Source organism: Myotis yumanensis, unplaced genomic scaffold (assembly GCF_028538775.1).
Source record: "Myotis yumanensis isolate MYYU_CA2020_CCGP unplaced genomic scaffold, mMyoYum1.0.hap1 SCAF_3, whole genome shotgun sequence".
In the NCBI taxonomy this organism is placed as follows: domain Eukaryota; kingdom Metazoa; phylum Chordata; class Mammalia; order Chiroptera; family Vespertilionidae; genus Myotis; species Myotis yumanensis.
The window spans coordinates 90,896,338-90,915,035 of record NW_027223754.1 but is presented as its reverse complement, the minus strand read 5'-3'; the positions used below and the strand labels follow the sequence as shown (position 1 = coordinate 90,915,035).

The window sequence follows — 18,698 nt, the reverse complement described above, 5'->3', positions numbered from 1 at the left end:
CTCTTTCACCTGAAATGTAGATTTCCTGATGCTAAGTAGCCTGCAAACAGATCTCTCCATTTCCAAGGAGTGGAAGATAGGTTGATTAGGAGACAGAGAACACTTGAAAGAAATGATCATATTTATCCACATAAGCATTTATCTGAGGACCCCTATAGAAGAAGTAGGGATGCCTGTATCACTTACCCTTTTTGCTAATTTATAATGTACAGATTTCTAATTCCCACTCATTAAAGAGTTAAGATGCCAGAACATGAAATAATATCACATATCCTCAAAAATGATTGCTAGCCCTAACTGGTTTGGCTCAGTGGATAGAGCGTCGGCCTGCGGACTGAAGGGTCCCAGGTTCGATTCCAGTCAAGGGCATGTACCTTGGTTGCGAGCACATCCCCAGTGGGGCGTGTACAGGAGGCAGCTGGTCAATGTTTCTCTCTCCTCGATGTTTCTAACTATCCCTCTCCCTTCCTCTCTGTAAAAAAATCAATAAAAATATATTTTTAAAAAATGATTGCTAATTTCAGGTTGTTGATGTTTCTAGAAAGCTACAGTGGCCTGTATATAAAGGCAAAGTATTCAAGATAGGTAGCTTACTATGGAGTCAGATCTAGTCCCCTGATTACCAGCTGTATGGTCTTGGGCAGGTCACTCACCCTCTCTATGCCACAAAGTCCTCGTCTGTATGTGAAGATAACGATGTACTTACTTCATGTATGCAAGGCACTTAGGAAAATGCTTGGTAGGCAGCACGCTCTCAAGATCTGAGCCCAATATAATAATCCTTACCTTGCAGAGGTGAGAGCTTTAAGTGAGATGATGTATTTGTTTATTATTGTTGTTGGAAGTATTACAGATGCCCCTTTTTTCCCCTATTGACACCTTCTAGCCCACACCCGATCCCCTTCCCCAGGCCTTCACCACACACACTATTTTCTTGTGTCCATGGGTTATGCATATATGCATATAAGTTCTTTGGTTAACTTCTTCCCTTGCACTCCCCCTCCCCCACTTCCCTCTGAGATTAGACCGTCTGTTTCATGCTTCTATGTCTGGATCTATTCTGTTCCAGATGATGTATTTAAAGTGCTGGCACATAGCAGATGGTCAGTAAATGGTCACTCCAATAATATCAAGGTGCAGTTAAAGCCAGTGGCAATTAACTTTAAATTCATTTGAGAATTATGAACTCTAGATGGAATATGTTAACATAACATGACATTTCAGAATTCAAAGGAATAGATGTATTTGAAGAAAGTTATACAGAAGGAAAATAACTGTGGAAAGTGGAGGAAACTTATAAAGAAAAGAGTAGACAGATAAGAAAGCCTTAGAAAACAGTATGAGAGGTAACTGGAGAAAGGACAGACTCAGGGTGTGGCCCAAGGCTTATGAAAAAAGAGAGGCAAGCTCAGAGCTAGGAAAGAGCCTGGGTCTGAAGCTGTATATAAAAAATACAGAGGCGAGAACATCCTTAGGATACTGGAATAAAGGGAAGAAGGACTGTAGCACTGGCTGGAAAAACAAGATAGCAAGAATGATTTTCTAAGGTCACAGACCAGGGCACGGACCAAAGTGTTGCCAGGTGCCTGTAGTTTGGCTAAAAGATACCCTGAGATCCAAGCACAGAAAAACAGCTAACTTCTCAAGATGAGAAGGGACAAGGAAGTAGGAATGGTTTTCTCACCTGGAATTGGAAAGTGGGAAAAGTTAGGACTTGACAGGAGGATTTTATCTAAGAGTCAGGACCAGAGCAAAGGCTAGCCAACTAAATGGGCAACTGGTTATATATCAGAAGGTGGAATGGTGTTTAGGAAGAACAAGGGCTCTTTATTACTGTAACCTGTGGCAAATGAATGGGATTCCGCTCCATGGACTAAAGCAAACTAATTGAGCCATGTGAGCATCACATCTAGAGTCAATTTGCATCAAATTCTTATTGAGCCTTCAAGATGCTTAGAGGGTGAAGAGAAGGCCAATCTCTTGGTGATGGCAAGAAGAACTCTCCCCACCTTCTCCTGGGTAGGGCTGGTAAGTATAAATATAGGGCCATCTAGGGGATAAGTCTTCCCCATTTCGACAAACAATGGACTGTGCAGTCCCTTGCAGCTTCGCTGGGATGATGGGAAGAATAAAATTTTAATGTTTCTCCACAATTTTGGTGATAAGAAGGAAAGGAGGGAGAAATAAAACAAAAGTAAAAACAAAAAATCTTGGGGGGAAATGATCACCTCTCCCATTTTTATATTTTAAAAAATAATTTCATATGTCTGAACCTTTCATTTAGATAAATTTGTCATTTCCCAATCTTCTGCAGTGTTAAGTGCCCTGTCATCTCACTGACGAGCTATTCTCAGTCAATGACACACTAATGAGTACAGGGTTAGTACAGTTAACAGAAATAACAGAATTTTATGAGTCACTCCTGAACTCAGACTGGTCATTTTCAGGCAGGCGTTGGCTCAACAATCTCTCTGGGAGAGACTCCCAAAGGAAGAAGAATACCTACCAGCACACTCCTCCAGGGAACACCGGGAGGTCTCCGAGGACATTCCAGGGCAGCCAGGTCTGGAGGGGAAGGAAGTCAGGCACAGGCGGCGACGCTCTCTGACACCATCCCCACACGTGGCACTACACTGGCTCCACGGCTGCCACAGTCCCCAAGTTTCTGCAAGGACATTAGCCATGCTTTTAATGCTAGTTCATTTGAGAATCAAAATTTAATTGCACCCAAATGAAGCAGCAAAACTCAAATCTTGGGCCTTGAAAAGTCAGTAAATAAAAACATTCTCACTGAAACCGGTTTGGCTCAGTGGATAGAGTGTCGGCTTGAGGACTGAAGGTCCCAGGTTTGATTCCGGTCAAGGGCATGTACCTGGGTTGCGGGCACATCCCCAGTAGGAGATGTGCAGGAAGCAGCTGATCGATGTTTCTCTCTCATCGATGTTTCTAACTCTCTCTCTCCCTTCCTCTCTGTAAAAAATCAATAAAATATATTTTCTAAAAAAACATTCTCAAAGATGTAGAAAGCTGGAAAGAGTGTTGCCCTTGCTTGTAAAACGAATGAAAGCTGAATAAACTTCAAAATATTAACCTTTGTAGAACCCTCAGAGAACTAAAGTCACAGGGCAGCCAAATGGCCTGAAATATAAGGAAAGACAGCTCCTCTAAGGAAAGACAGGATGCAAACATTGCTTTCTGGGGCAGGTGCCAGGCTTCATACAAACTGGTGAAGAGAAGTCATTAATTAAGAATGTAATGAACTGCCTAATTGGGGCTAGCATGAAAACACAGAACCCCTGGGAGCCACGAACTCAAGAGGGGTTTTTACCCACTTGCAGGCCACAGATCTCACCAGAGGTTCACAAGAAGGACTGATGGGAGGTGCAAGAGTAGAAAAAGGCTCCCTCTCTAGCTGGAGGCCTGAGGAGGGAAGGGACAGCACTATGGGAAATACTCAAACCTCACCCAGATCCTCCTCCCCATTTGCTCTATCAACAAAAGCCTCAACCACTGGAGACAAGGCAGAAAACCCTGTCACTCTAAGAGCACCCAGTGTTGCGAGGAAATAAAAAGAGAAGAAAATCCTTCTCTCCTAGATAGCAGCAAAAAATATCCTGGGCCTTGATTGTTAGAGGTCTTCTACCACTAGGGAGGGGCAGGATCATCAAGAAGGCCCCAACACTGAGACTCAGGGGCACAGTACTTGCCTAAGACTAAGGCTGGACTGGCACAAGAGTATGCTCTCCAACCTCCATAGGCCATCCTCAACCCGGCACTGTATTAGCGATTACCAGGTATCAAATAACAACAACGTACTACTGTGGCAGGGGCAAGAGTAACAGGTGAAAACTCCCTGATATGCAGACTCAAGCCTAAAGCTGAGATACAACAGAAGTATGGAGTAAAACCCTCTGGCCACCCTATCCTACCCTGAACACAAAGTAGCATTAGAAAATTTTGAACTCTGTTATGCACTGAAGGTAGCCATTCCTTACTAGATTGACCCAATCCCCACATTAAAGGTCTGTAAAAACAGAGTATGCCCAATTCCAGGAAAATACTATTTATCAATATATACAGCTTTAAGTAAGATGTCCAACTTTCTACCAAAAATTATGAAACACACAGAGAAGCAAGAAAAAACAACAAACTATCAAGAAACAAAGTAACCGCTGGTTTGGTTCAATGGATAGAGCCTCGGCCTGTGGACTGAAGGGTCCCAGGTTCAATTCTGGTTAATGGCACATGCCTGGGTTGTGGGCTCAATCCCCAGTGGGGGGCATGCAGGGGGCAGCTGATCAAGATTCTCTCTCATCATTGATGTTTCTATCTCTTTCTCCCTCTCCCTTCTTCTCTGAAATCAATAAAAAAATATTTTTTAAAAAGAAAGTAATTAAGAGAACCAGACTCAGACGTGACCCAAATATTGGAATTATCAGACAGAAAAGTTAAGATAACTATGATTAACATATTAAAGATTTGAGTGAAAAAGGTGAACAAGAAACATGAACAGATGAAAATTTTCATCAGAGTGTTGTAAACTAACAAGAGTCAAATGGGATGCTAGAAATGAAAAGTATGTAGCAAAGATGAAGAATGCCTCCTACAGTCTCATCATTAGAACCAGCACAGCTGAGGAGAGAAACAATGAGTTTCAATATAGGTCAACAGAAATCACTCAAACTAAAACACAAAGAGGAAACAATGAGTGAATAAGACAGAATAGAATACCTAAAAGCTGTGGGACAATATCAAATAGTCTCTTATATTTGCAATTAGAATCCCAGAAGGGAAAAAATAGAATTAAAAAAAATAGAATAATGTCCAAGAATTCTTCAAAATTAATTAATGACACTAAAGTACAACCAAGCATATAAACTCAGAGAACACCAAGCATATAAATTTTAAAAAGCAAATAAACAAAAAGCTTGGACATGCTATCTCCAAATTGCTAAAAAAACAAACAGAAAACTTTGTAGCAGAAGGGAAGGGGAAATGTGGAAATACATCACACACAGAAGAATAACGATGAGAATAACAGTAGACTTCTTGTCATGCTAGCACTCCAGAAATAATGGAGTGATATCTCTAAATACTGAAAGAAAAACTAAGCAACCCAGAATTTCATATTCAGTGAAAATATCTTTCAAAAATAAAGGAAAAATAAAGACTTTTTCAGACAAAAACTTAGAATTAATTACCAGCAGATCTTCATTACAAAAAATGTTAGAAAATCTTTCAGGAGGGGTTCCAGTCAAGATGGTGGAGTAGTTGAATGCTGTATTTACCCCCTTCCATGAATACACCAAAATTACAACCAAATTATAGAACAACCAACTTGGATAACCATTTTAAAACTAGCTGAACAGAAGTCCTATAACTAGAGGATATAAAGAAGAAGCTGTGTTGCCCTAACCGGTTTGCCTCAATGGATAGAGCGTCGGCCTGTGGATTGAAGGGTCCCAGGTTTGATTCCAGTCAAGGGCATGTACCTTGGTTGCGGGCACATCCTCAGTAGGGGGTGTGCAGGAGGCAGCTGATCGATGTTTCTCTCTCATGATATTTCTCTCTCATGATATTTCTCTCTCATTGATGTTTTTAACTCTCTATCCCTCTCCCTTCCTTTCTGTAAAAAATCAATAAAATATATATATTTTTTAAAAAGAAGTTGTGTCAAGACTGGTAGGAAGGGTAAAGACACAAAACAGCCTGGCCACACACTCAAGTGCAGTGGTTAACAGTCCAAAGATATATCTCAGCTGCAGAGGTCCCCCATGAGGAGCAAGGAGTCTCAGCAACCTGCTGGGCTCCCCAGCCCAAAACACCAGAGCCAGGAGGAAGAGACCACATCACATCTGGACTCATCTGTGGAAATCAGCAGGAATTCCTCCATCTTTGCCAGTGAGATGAAAGGCTGCTGGAAACCCAGGTGTCCTCTTAAGGGGCTAACACACAAATTTTCACTTGCAGGCACTCACCTTGGGCACTGGCAGAGGGAGAGTGGCTTGGTGGGCATCAGAGACATACAGGGAGAGACTGAGTTGGGTGGCTTCCATGTAAGGGGTGGAGGGACTTCTGTGATTGTCCCTGTATTGAACCCTCCTCCCACATGGCCCACAGGGGCCATATCTCCTGTGTTGAGCCCTTCCTCCCTGGGCAAATCTGAACAAGCATTGGCTTAATGAACTCTGCTAGCTCTACCCTGATGACTCACTGAGACCCCGCCCCATCCAACTCACCCATTGCCCAAGGCTGTTTTGGGGGCAATTAGCCTGAGCCTGCTTGGCAGTCTTTCCTTGAAAACTCTTGAGAAATTCTTGGGAAGCTTGGGGTTGCCAGAGACAAGCAGGGAGAGACTGAATTGTGTGGATTCAGGGTGGGGGCTGGAGGGACACCACCGTTGCTCCTGTGTTGAGCATCCCTGACGCACCCAAATTGTTACTATAGACCAGTGGTTCTCAACCTTCCTAATGCTGCGACCCTTTAATACAGTTCCTCATGTTGTAGTGACTCCCAATTTCATTGTTACAAACTGAACATAATTAAAGCATAGTGATTAATCACAAAAACAATATGTAATTATATATGTGTTTTCCGATGGTCTTAGGCAACCCCTGTGAAAGGGTCGTTCGACCCCCAAAGGGGTCGCGACCCACAGGTTGAGAACTGCTGCTATAGACAGTCAATTGGAGAGCAGGCAGCTAGTGACAGGGTGAGAATGGGCCAGGCTTGCCACTTCAGAGGGGCAGGCCGCATAGGGTCTGCACAGAGGATGCAGGCACACCAGGACCTAGGGGTGCCCCAACTTTGCTCCCCGAGATGTTCAGAGTGCCATATCTAGCTCCAGGTGATGGCCTGAGGGCTTCCTGATAGCAGGTCCTGTGGCCCCCACCCTCCCCACTGATCCTGATACCATAGACAGTCCGGGAGTGCTGGGGAGTCTTCCACACTGGCCAAGATGGTCCAGGGAGAGGTTCTTACACTGAGCACACCAAAACCTAGAAAGATGAATGGATAGGGCCTGCCACAAAAGCTAGAAAGATGAATAGACAGGGCCTGAGCATGCCAAAAGCTAGAAAGATAACTGAATAGAAAAAAAATCCATCCTCTCCCTATCCCTGTAAGAACCACAGGCTTGAACAGGAAGGGGAATGGTCTTTGAGACAGGAGTCCACTGTTCTTCCAAGTCATGGTACCTGAATAAACATCTTTCCTTTTGCACCAGCACCTGTCTCACAAGTTTGGCTTTCGTTATGGCAGGCAGCCGAACATGTGTTTTGGTTACAAAACTTGATTCTGCATTAGTCGGGTGAACTCCACCAGCTCCACCCCAATGACTCCTTGAGACTGGGCTAACCCAACTCATGTTCCGCCAGTCAGCAGCTGAGCCTTATAGGCAGCTGAGAGGCTGAGGCTTGTTTCAAGGTGCCTTGAACCTTTTGCTGGTCTGCCCCAGGCCTGATACTGGTGTTAGTCAGCCTTGGTTCCCAGTGTGGTCCCTCCCATATGCATCCAGGCCCAGTACAGGCAGCTACTAACTGTGATCACTTTATAATGCCTAACAGGTAGCCCCAGGACAGTCACAGGAAGCATCTGACACTGACCTGCACCAGAGACCATCCTAAGAGGCCCCAGAACACATCTGGTGGCAAGCTTCAGACCACAACAGAACACCACCTAATTTATTCAACAAGTGGCACACCCAAAAGGGAGGTATCAGCAAGTACCAGACCCTGCTAGGGTGAAACATGTTCCATGGGGTTAGCCTCTGCATGGCAAATTGTATGCTGTGGTGGTGGCCAGTCCTCACAGCCAGTCAACCTAAGGGTCAATCCTACCAACAGCAATCAAGGCTCAACTAAAACAGAAGGTCACACATAACCCGCACAAGGAAAATTCGTGGAGTGCCTGGCTAAGGTGACCAGAAAGACTATGTCACTGGGCACCACAGGACACCTACTACATAAGACTATAGTGTCAAGACTGGGAAACACATAGAAATAAACACAGAGAAGCAGCCAAAATGAGGAGAAAAATAAACATGTCCCAAATGAGAAAACAGGAAAAATATCCAGAAAGAACTAAATGAAATGAAGACAGGAAATCTACCAGATACAGAAATCAAAATACTGGTCATACCCAAAACTCATGGAAAGAATATATACACCTTTAAGTTCATCGCAGCATTATTTACAATAGCCAAAATATGGAGGCAAACAAGTGCCCATCAATAGATGATTGGATGAAGAAGTGGTACATATAACAATGAAATACTACTCAGCCATAAAAAAGAATGAAATCTTACCAGATTTCAGCATAGATGGACCTAGATGATATTATGCTAAGTGAAATAAGTCAGTCAGAGAAAGACAAATACCATATGATTTCACTCATATATGGAATCTAATAAACAAAATAAATGGACAATTACAAACTGGAAAAAAAAACCCAGAGTAATAGTTGTCATAGGGTAGGGGTTTCAGGGGATTGGCTAAAAAAGGTGAAGAGATTAAATACAAATTGGTAGTTACAAAATACTTATGAGTATATAAAGTACAACATAGGGAATATAGTCAATAAAACTGTTAATAACTACGTATGAAGCCAGATGGGTACTGGAGATATCAGGGGGAACACTTTGTAAAGAATATAATTGTCTAACCATTATGTTCTACATCTGAAAATACAAAAATAAGACTGAATGCTAACTAACTATAATTGACAAAAAAAGATACATGGGAAAAGAAACACTGGTTATAAGAATGCTCAGGAAACTTAGAACTGCAACAAAGAAATAATAAACATAAAAATATTAAAAACATTTTAAAAAGTCAAATGAAAAACACAATAACTGCCCTGACCAGTTTGGCTCAGTGGCTAGAGCGTCGGCCTGTGGACTGAAGAGTCCCAGGTTCGATTTCGGTCAGGGGCATGTGCCTTGGTTGCGGACACATCCCCGGTAGGGGGTGTGCAGGAGGCAGCTGATCGATGTTTCTCTCTCATGGATGTTTCTAACTCTCTATCCCTCTCCCTTCCTCTCTGTAAAAAACCAATAAAATATATTAAAAAACACACACACACAATAACTAAAATTAAGAATACACTAGAAGGAATCAACAGCAGAATAGATAAGCACAGGATCAAATCAGCTATTTAGAAGACAAGGTAGCAAAAAACACCCATTCAGAACAGCAAAATATATATATATTTTTTTTTTTTTTTTAATAAGGAGAGTTTAAGGAACCTCTGGGACAACCTCAAGCATAACAACATTCACATTATAGGGGAATTATAAGGAGAAGACAGAAAGCAAAGGATTGAGAACCTGTTTGAATAAATAATGACTGAAAATTTTCCTAACCTGGCGAAGGAAATAAACATATTAAGTCCAGGAGGCACAGAGAGTATCAACCAAAATGAACTCAGAGACCCATACAAGACACATCATAATTAAAATGGCAATGATGCCCTAGCTGGTTTGACTCAGTGGATAGAGCATCAGCCTGCAGACTGAATGGTCCTGGGTTCGATTCTGGTCAAGGGCACATGCCTGGGTTGCAGGCTCAATCCCAAGTAGGGGGTGTGCAGCCAATCAATTACTTTCTCTCATCATTGATGTTTCTATTTCTCTCTCCCTCTTCTTCTTCTCTGAACTCAATAAAAAATATTAATAATAAATGGCAATGATTAATGACAAGTATAAAGTACTTTAAAAGCAGCAACAGAAAGACAGTTACCTACAAGGGACCTCCCATAAAACTGTCAGCTGATTTCTCAACAGAAACTTTTCAGGCCAGAAAGGATTGGCATACAATCTTAAAAGTGATGAAAAGCAAGGGCCTACACTGTGGGTAAGAGGGTGCCCATACCCCAGGACCCAGAGATGAGGGGACCAACTGAGGTCCCATCCAGCTGGTACATGGACCCTCCCAAAGCCTCCACATTTCCCCCTACACCCCAAAAGATTAAAATAAATGGAAAAAGCAAGGACCTACAACCAAGATTATTCTACTCAGCAAGGCTATCGTTTAAAACTGAAGGAGATATAAAGAGCTTCACAGATAAGACAAAGCCAAAGGCGTTCAGCACAACCAAGCCAGTATTACAAAAAAATGTTAAAGGGACTTCTTTCCAAAAAGAAGGGAAAAAAGGAAACATAAATATGAACAATAAAATGGCAATAATTATGACCTATCAATAATTACTTTAAATGTAAATGGATTAAATGCTCCAATCAAAAGATATAGGGTAGATGAATAAATAAAAACAAGACTCAAACATATGCTGTCTACAAGAGACCCACTTCAGATTGAAAGACACACATACGGACTGAAAGTAAAGGAATAGAAAAAGATATTTCAGGAAATTGGGGGGGAGGGGCAGCTGGGGGAGGATGGCAATACTTACATCAGACAAAATAAGGCTATAATAAGAGACAAAGAAGGTCACTACATAATGATAAAGGAATCAACCCAATAAGGGGATATAACCTTTGTAAACATTTATGCACCCAACACAGGAGCACCTGAATATATATAAAGCAAATACTGATGGATGAAAAGGGAGAGATTGACACCAATACAGTAATAGCAGAGAACTTTAATACCCCCATTGCCATCAATGGATAGATCTTCAAGACAGAAAATCAACAAGAAAACAGTGACCTTAAATGACACATTAGACCAAATGGATTTACTTAATATCTTTGGAGCACTTCACCCCAACCCAGCAGAATATACATTATTTTTAAGTGCACATGGAATATTTTCCAGGTTAGACATGTTGGGCCAAAAACCAGGTCTCAATAAATTTAAAAAGGATGAAATCGTGTCAAGCATATTCTCCAGCCATGATGGTATGAAACTAGAAATCAATTTCAAGAAGAAAACTGAAAAACACAAACACATGAAAGCTAAATTATATGTTACTAAACAATGACTGGGTTAACAATGAGATCAAGGAAGAAATCAAAATATACCTTGAGACAAATGAAAATACAACCAAAAACATATGGGGCACAGCGAAAGCAGTCCTAAGAGGGAAATGCATAGCAATATAGGCCTTAAGAAATAAATAAAAGAAAAATAAGCAAAGCCCAAAATGAGTAGAAGGAAAAAATTATAAAGAACAGAGCAGAAATTTTTAAAAACAGAGTCTAAAAAAAATACAAAAGATCAATGAAACCAAGAACTAATTCTTTGAAAAAAATAAACGAAATTGATAAAACTTTAACTAGACTCATCAATAAAAAGGAGAGATGACCCAAATAAACAAAATCAGAAATAAAAGAGGAGAAGTGACAACTGACATAATAGAAATACAAAGAATTATAAGAAAATGCTACAAACAATATGCCAACAAATTGGAAGAAATGGGCACATTCCTAGAAACACACAATCTTCTTTTGACTGAGTCAAAAAGAAACAGAAAATCTGAACATACTGATTACTATCAACAAAATAAAATCTGTAATAAAAAATTCCCCAAAAAACAAAAGTCCTGGATCCAATGGCTTCATAGATGAATTTTACCAAATATTCAAAAAAAAAGTAACATCTATCCTTTGCAAACTGTTCCAAAAAATTCAAGAGGAGAGAAGGCTCCCAAACTCATTTTACAAGGCAAACATGACTTGAATTCTAAAACAAGACAAATACATTACAGAAAAAGAAAATTATAGACAAATTTCCCCTATAGACACAATTGCAAAAATCCACAACAAAATATTAGCAAGTCAAATTCAACAAAACATTAAAAAAAAAAATCATACACCAAGGAGGAGGAGAAAATTGCAGCCAAATAGGCAGACCTCCTCCAGGGACAGATTGGAAATAAAATGGAATGAGGAACGAACACCTGAAATTACCAACTGAGGTCCAGCTGAGACATATAAAAGGACAGAAAACACCTGGATACTTTCTCTATTGTTTCATTCATATCTCTAATTTTCCTCTTCCCTTCTCCTACTCAATCTTTTCTTTTTTCCTCTCTTTTTCTTTTCTCCTGCTTTCTCATCTTTTTCCCTTTTCTTATTTTGGGTCTCTCTGTTTTCCTATCTATTTTCCTTTTCAATTTTTTTTCTTTTCTTTTCTTCCTCCTTTATTTTAAACTGTTATCCTTCTCCTATTCCCCTAATTCTTTACTCTTATTTTCTTTATTTCAGCCCTGCACCTACATATTTCCTTTTCTCTACCCACCCTTTTTTATTGTTTTGTTTTTTTCTGTTTTTTTGTTTGTGTTTTGTTGTTTGTTTTGTTGTTATTCTCCTCATATTTTTTCTTTCTTTCTTTTCTTCTATCATCTTTGCTCTATTTCCTCTTTCCGAATTCTCTCTTCTCCAGTGGCTGCTTTTATTGTTGCTGTAGGGATCTTGTGTGTGTGTTTTGTTTCTTTTATTTCGTATTTTGTGGTGTTGTATTTTGTTCTGTTCTGTCAGTACCTCCACAATAGCTTACATGACATGGTTGGGGATGAGCCACACAGCCAGACTGAGAGGTGATTCCATCCATAAATGGGACAATGACATTCAAGACTCAACTACAACAGGAGAAACTAAATAACTCAAGCAAGGGGCTTTCCTAGAGCACCCAGCTCAGGTGATCTAAGAGACTGCACCATTGGGTCCCACAAAAAACCTACTACATAAGACCACTCCCCACAAAGTCTGGGAGACATAGCAGTGTGATCCCATATATAGAAATGAATACAAAGGGACAGCAAAACTGGGGAGACGAGAAACAACCTCCAAATGAAAAAAATGAGGAATTGCTAGAAAAAGTACTAAATGAAATGGAGGCAAGCAATTTGTCAGATACAGAATTCAAAGTAATGGTGATAAGGGTGCTCAAACAATTCAGTGAGAACCACAAGCAACTTAATAAGAATTATAAGGGACTACTGAGAACTACACAAACATAAAAAGAGAGGGTGAAATAATAAGAATTAATTGGAAATGAAAAAATGGCATAGCTGAAATAATGAACACCCTAGATACAGTGGTCGCCAAACTGCGGCTTGGCAAACTGCAGCTCACGAGCCACATGCGGCTCTTTGGCCCCTTGAGTGTGGCTCTTCCACAAAATACCGACTTCTGCGCATGGGCCATGAAGTTTCAATCGCACTGTATGTGCCGGCCCGCACGTGGTATTTTGTGGAAGAGCCACACTCAAGGGGCCAAAGAGCCACATGTGGCTTGGGAGCCACGGTTTGCCAACCACGACCCTAGAACAGTGGTTCTCAACCTTGGCTGCACATTAGAATCACCTGGGAATCTTTTTAAAATCCTGATTTCTGGGCCTCATCCTCCAGAAATTCTGTTTCTTTGTTATGGGGTGGGGCCACAACATTAGTAACAAAGAAACAGAATTTCTGGAGGATGAGGCCCGAAATCAGGATTTTAAAAAGATTCCCAGGTGATTCTAATGTGCAGCCAAGGTTGAGAACCACTGCCCTAGAAGGATTCAACAGTAAACTAGAAGAAGCTGAGGACCAAATCAGCGAATAGAAGACAAGATAGGGAAAAAAAACACCCATTCAGAGTAGCAAATGGAAAAAAAATTAAAAAGGAGGAAGAGAGTTTAAGGTAGCTTTGGGAGAACATGAAATGTAACAAAATTCAAATCATAGGGGTACCAGAAGTAGAAGAATCTCAAAAAGGACTAGAGAACCTGTTTGAAGAAATAACAGCAGAAAGTTTCCCTAACCTGTTGAATGAAAGAGTTACTCAAGTTCAGGAAACAGAGTCACAATCAGAGTGAACCACAAAAGACCCACACCCAGACACATAATAATTAAAATGACAAACATTAAAGAAAAAGAAAGAATCTTAAAGACTGCAAGAGAGAGAAAGAAATTTACCTAGTAAGACTACTGCTCCCAGTAGACTGTCAGTGAATTTCTCAACAGAAACCTATCAGGCCAGAAGGGAATGGCATGAAGTATACAAAGTAATGAAAACCAAGGGACTAAACTCAAGACTACTCTATCCAGCAAGGCTATCATTCAAAATTTGAATCTAAAAAGATTCACAGACAAAAAAGGCTAAAAGAGTATATTACCACCAAACCAGCACTGCAAAAAAATGCTAAAGGGACTGTTATAAGAAGAAGAAATGGGGAGGAAGAGAAGAACACAGGCATAAAGAATAAGAATGGCAACAAATAAGTAACTATCAATAATAACTTTAAATGTAAATGGCTTAAATGCTCCAATCAAAAGACATGGGATAGCTGAATGGATAAGAAAACATGACCCATATATTTGCTGTCTATGAGAGACCTACCTCAGAACAAAAGACTCACACAGACTGAAAGTGAAGGGATGGGAAAAAATTTTCAAGGCAAATGGAAATTTTAAAAAAGCTGGGGTAGCAATACTCATATCTGACAAATGAATGAAGGCCATCACAAGAGACAACAAAGGTCATTACATAATACTAAAGGGATCAATAAACAAGAGGATATACTCTGGTAAACTTATATGTACCCAGTACAGGAGCACCCAATATATAAAAAAAACTTCTGGAGGATTTTAAGGGAGAGAGTGACAACAATAAAATCATTGTAGAGGACTTTAACACACCACTGACATCACTGGATAGAACTTCTATACAAAAAATCAACAAGGAAACAGCAACCCTAAATGACACACTAGATGAGATGGAACTAATTGACATCTTCAGAACATTTTGCCCCAAAGCTACAGAATAGACCCTCTTCTCAAGTGCACATGGAACATTTTCAAAGATAGGCCACATGTTAGGACACAAACTAAGTCTCTACAAGTTCAAGAAGATTAAAATCATATCAAGCATCTTCTCAGGTCACAATGGCATGAAATTAGAAATCAACTACAATAAAAACACTCAAACAGCATTCAAACACATGAAGGCTAAATAGCATGTTATTAAACAATGAATACATTACCAAAGAGATCAAGGAAGAAATTTAAAAAGATTTTGTGAGAACAAATGAAAATGAACACACAACAACCCAAATTCTATGGGAAACAGAAAAAGCAGTCCTGACAAAGGAAGTTCATAGCATTACAGACCTGCCTCAAAAAACAAGAAAAACTTCTAATAAAGTAACCCTACAACTTAAAGAATTAGAAAGTAAACAACAAGCAAAGCTCAGAGTAAGTAGAAGGAAGGAAATAATAAAGATCAGAATGGGAATAAATGACACAGATAATAATAAAATACAAAAGATCATTAAAACCAAGAGATAGTTCTTAGAAAAGACAAACAAGATTTATGAACCTTTAGCAAGAGTCATCAAGAAACAAAAAGAGAGGATGCAAATAAACAAAATCTTAAACAAAAGAGGTTAAGTAATAACTGACCTCCCAGAAAAACAAAGGATAGTTAAAAAATACTATGAACAACTATATTCCAACAAGTTGGACAACCTGGACAAAATGTACATATTCCTAGAAAAATATGATTTTCCAAATCTCAATTAGAAAGAATCAGCAAACCTGAATAGGTCAATAACCACTGATGAAATTGAAGCAATAATAATTTTTAAAAAAACCTCCCAGCAAACAAAAGCCCTGATCCGGATGGTTTCACAGGTGAGTTTTACTAAATAGTTAAAGAACTAAAACCTATCATCCTCAAACTATTCCAAAAATTCCAAGAGGAAGGAATAGTTCCAAGCTCTTTTTATGACCAGCATTATCCTAATTCCAAAACCAGATAAAGACACTACAAAAAAAAAAGAGAATTACAGGCCAATATCTCAATTACATAGCTGCTAAAATCCTCAATGGAATATTAGCAAATTGAATCCAGCAATACATTAAAAAGATCAGACACCATGATCAAGTGGGATTTATTTGAGGGATGCAAGGCTGGTACTATATTCACAGATCAATAAATGTGATACATCACAAACAAATTGGAAGACAAAAATCACATGATCATATCAATTGATGCAGAAAAGGCATTTGACAAAATCCAAACCCTTTTTTTTTGGATAAAAACTTTCAGCAAATTGGGAATACAGGGATCATATATCAACATAATGAAGGCCATATATGACAAACCTACAGCTAATATCATACTCGATGGGAAAAAAACTAAAACTATTTTCCCTAAGAACAGGAAGAAGACAAGAATGTTCACTTTCACCACTCTTATTCAACATAATGCTGTAAGTCCTAGCCACAGCAATCAGACAAGAAGAAGAAATAAAAGGCATCCAAATTGGAAAGGAGGAAGTAAAACTGTCATTATTCACAGATGACATGATATTGTACATAGAAAACCCTAAAGACTCCACCAAAAAACTACTAGATTTAATAAATGAATTTTGCAACGTATCAGGATACAAACTTAACACCCAGAAATTTTTATACACCAATAATGAACTCTCAGAAAGAGAAACGAATAAAAGGAATAAAAACAATCCCATTTACCATTGCAACAACAGAAAAATAAGATACTTAAGAATAAATTTAACCAAGGAAGTAAAAGACCTGTACTTAGAAAATTATAGGATATTGAAAGAAAGAGAGAGGAAGATATAAATAAATGGGTGTATATACCGTGTTCATGGATTGGTAGAGTGAACATCATTAAAATGTCCATACTACCCAACAAATCTATAAATTCAATGCAATCCATATTTAAATACCAATGGCATATTTCACAGATCTAGAACAAACACTCCAAAAATTTATATGTGAGGAGATATAAGAGGGCTATATAGTCAGGGATGGGACTATGTGAAGGGAAGAAAAATGGGTAAGTCCTATAATATCAGGCCGTGGAAGATGTGGACAGGATGCGGCTTGCTGATTGTGCCATTCTAAGAAAAAATGCACAGAGAAAAACCAAGTAACCTAGAACTGAACCCAGCTGGCGGGATGCTAAGGCAACCCAGCTGGGCGGGAAGGAAGCACAACTGGGAAACGTGAGCTTTAAAATATATGAATGCTGCTAAGGCAAATTTCTTTGAAAGAACCAATCAGAAGACAACAGAGTATATATCTGCCCCTACCAGTGGTTCTCAACCTTCCTGCTGGGGTCCAACCCCAGCAGGTCCAGGGGTCCCCAAAGGTGTGGACGGAGTCGGCGAAGAAGGAATGACATGGAGACAGCGTTCAGTTGATCAGCAGCCTAGCCAGGATCTCTAGCCAAGTTCTGTGTCCATGTTCTCTCGCTAGGTTCTGTCTCTAGGTTCTGTAGTCAGGTTCTGTTGCAAGGTTCTCTAGCCAGGTTCTCCAGCCAGGTTCGGTCGCCAGGTTCTTTAGCCAGGTTCTAGCCAGGTTCTTTTGCCATGTTCTGTCTAGGTTCTCCAGTGAAGTTCTGTAGCCAGGTTCTGTCCAGGATCTTTTGCCATGTTCTCTGGCTAGGTTCTGGTTAGGATCTGATGAGGATCTGATCTTTATTGTCTTGTTACATCTGTATTTATACCAGTCGATTTTAATCCTGTCAATTTCTATTACAAAGGTTAGGGCATTTCTTATCTCCATTCCAGGGAGTAAAGATTATGTAGCTTAACTACCCGCCTGGCACTTAATTAAGAGGTTTTATCCCCTCCTTAACTTCAGGGAAAAATCCCTACCTGGGAAAACAACCTTTCTCGGAGAGGTGACCTTGGTTAAAACACATAGTGCTAAAGGGAGCAAACATATTAAGAACAGTATGCCATATACGCCAGGTCCCTTGAAACATATGCTGTGCAGATGTTTCTTCTTTGCAGCGACTGTGTCAAGCAGCAAGGATGGACTGGCTCCCAGCACCTTCCTAATGCCACAACCCTTTAATACAGTTCCTCATGTTGTGGTGACCCCCAACCATAAAATTATTTTTGTTGCTACTTCATAACTGTAATTTTGCTATTGTTATGAATCATAGTGTAAATATCTGATATGCAGGATGTATTTTCGGGGGTCGCGACCCACAGGTTGAGAACCGCTGCGACAGAGAGCTTCCACAGCAACCCATTTGGGTTCCTCCCTGCTATCTCTCAATAAACTTTGATTTTGCAAGACAACGAACTCAGAACTGAACCAAAAATTGGTATCATACGGAACCAAAAAAGACCCCAAATAGTCACAGCAATCTTGAGAAAGAAAAACAAAGTTGGAGGGATCACAATACCAGATATCAAGTTATACTACAAAGTCACTGTAATTAAAACAGCCTGGTACTGGCACAAGAACAGGCATATAGATCAATGGAACAGAACAGAGATCCCAGAAATCGACCAAAGCCAATTAATATTTGACAAAGGAGGCAAGAACATATAATGGAGTAAAGACAGTCTCTTCAATAAATAGTGTTGGGAAAATTGGACATATACATGAAAAAAAAGTGAAATTAGACCACCAACTTACAGCATACACAAGAATAAACTCAAAATGGATAAAAAAAACTTAAATGTAAGTCGTGAAACCATACAAATCTTAGAAGAATGGCTATCATCACCAAATCAATAAATAACAAGTGTTTGCGAGGATGTGAAGAAAAGGGAATCCTCGTACAGTGCTGGTGGGAATGCAGACTGGTGCAGCCACTGTGGAAAACAGTATAGGGTTTCCTTAAAAAATTAAAAATGGAACTCCCATTTGACCCAGTGATCCTAGTTCTAAGAATATATCTAGTAAACCCAGAACACCAATCAGAAAGAAAATATGTACCCCTATGTTCATAGCAGCACAATTTACAATCGCTAAGATTTGGAAACAGC

The 18,698-nt window shown here is 39.8% G+C and overlaps 1 protein-coding gene across 4 annotated transcripts in view; it reads right to left on the bottom strand.

Annotated features, from left to right (window-relative positions):
• THSD1 (thrombospondin type 1 domain containing 1) overlaps positions 1-18,698 on the bottom strand; it is a 58,077-nt gene that overhangs the window by 7,867 nt on the left and 31,512 nt on the right. For 3 of the 4 annotated variants that reach the window (XM_070409128.1, XM_070409127.1, XM_070409129.1), the window contains exon 4: positions 2,507-2,665. The exons of the other annotated variant lie outside the window; for it this stretch is intronic. In XM_070409128.1, the coding sequence (XP_070265229.1) occupies positions 2,507-2,665 (159 nt within the window). The remainder of the gene's footprint in view (positions 1-2,506; positions 2,666-18,698) is intronic. 4 annotated transcript variants of the gene reach the window in all.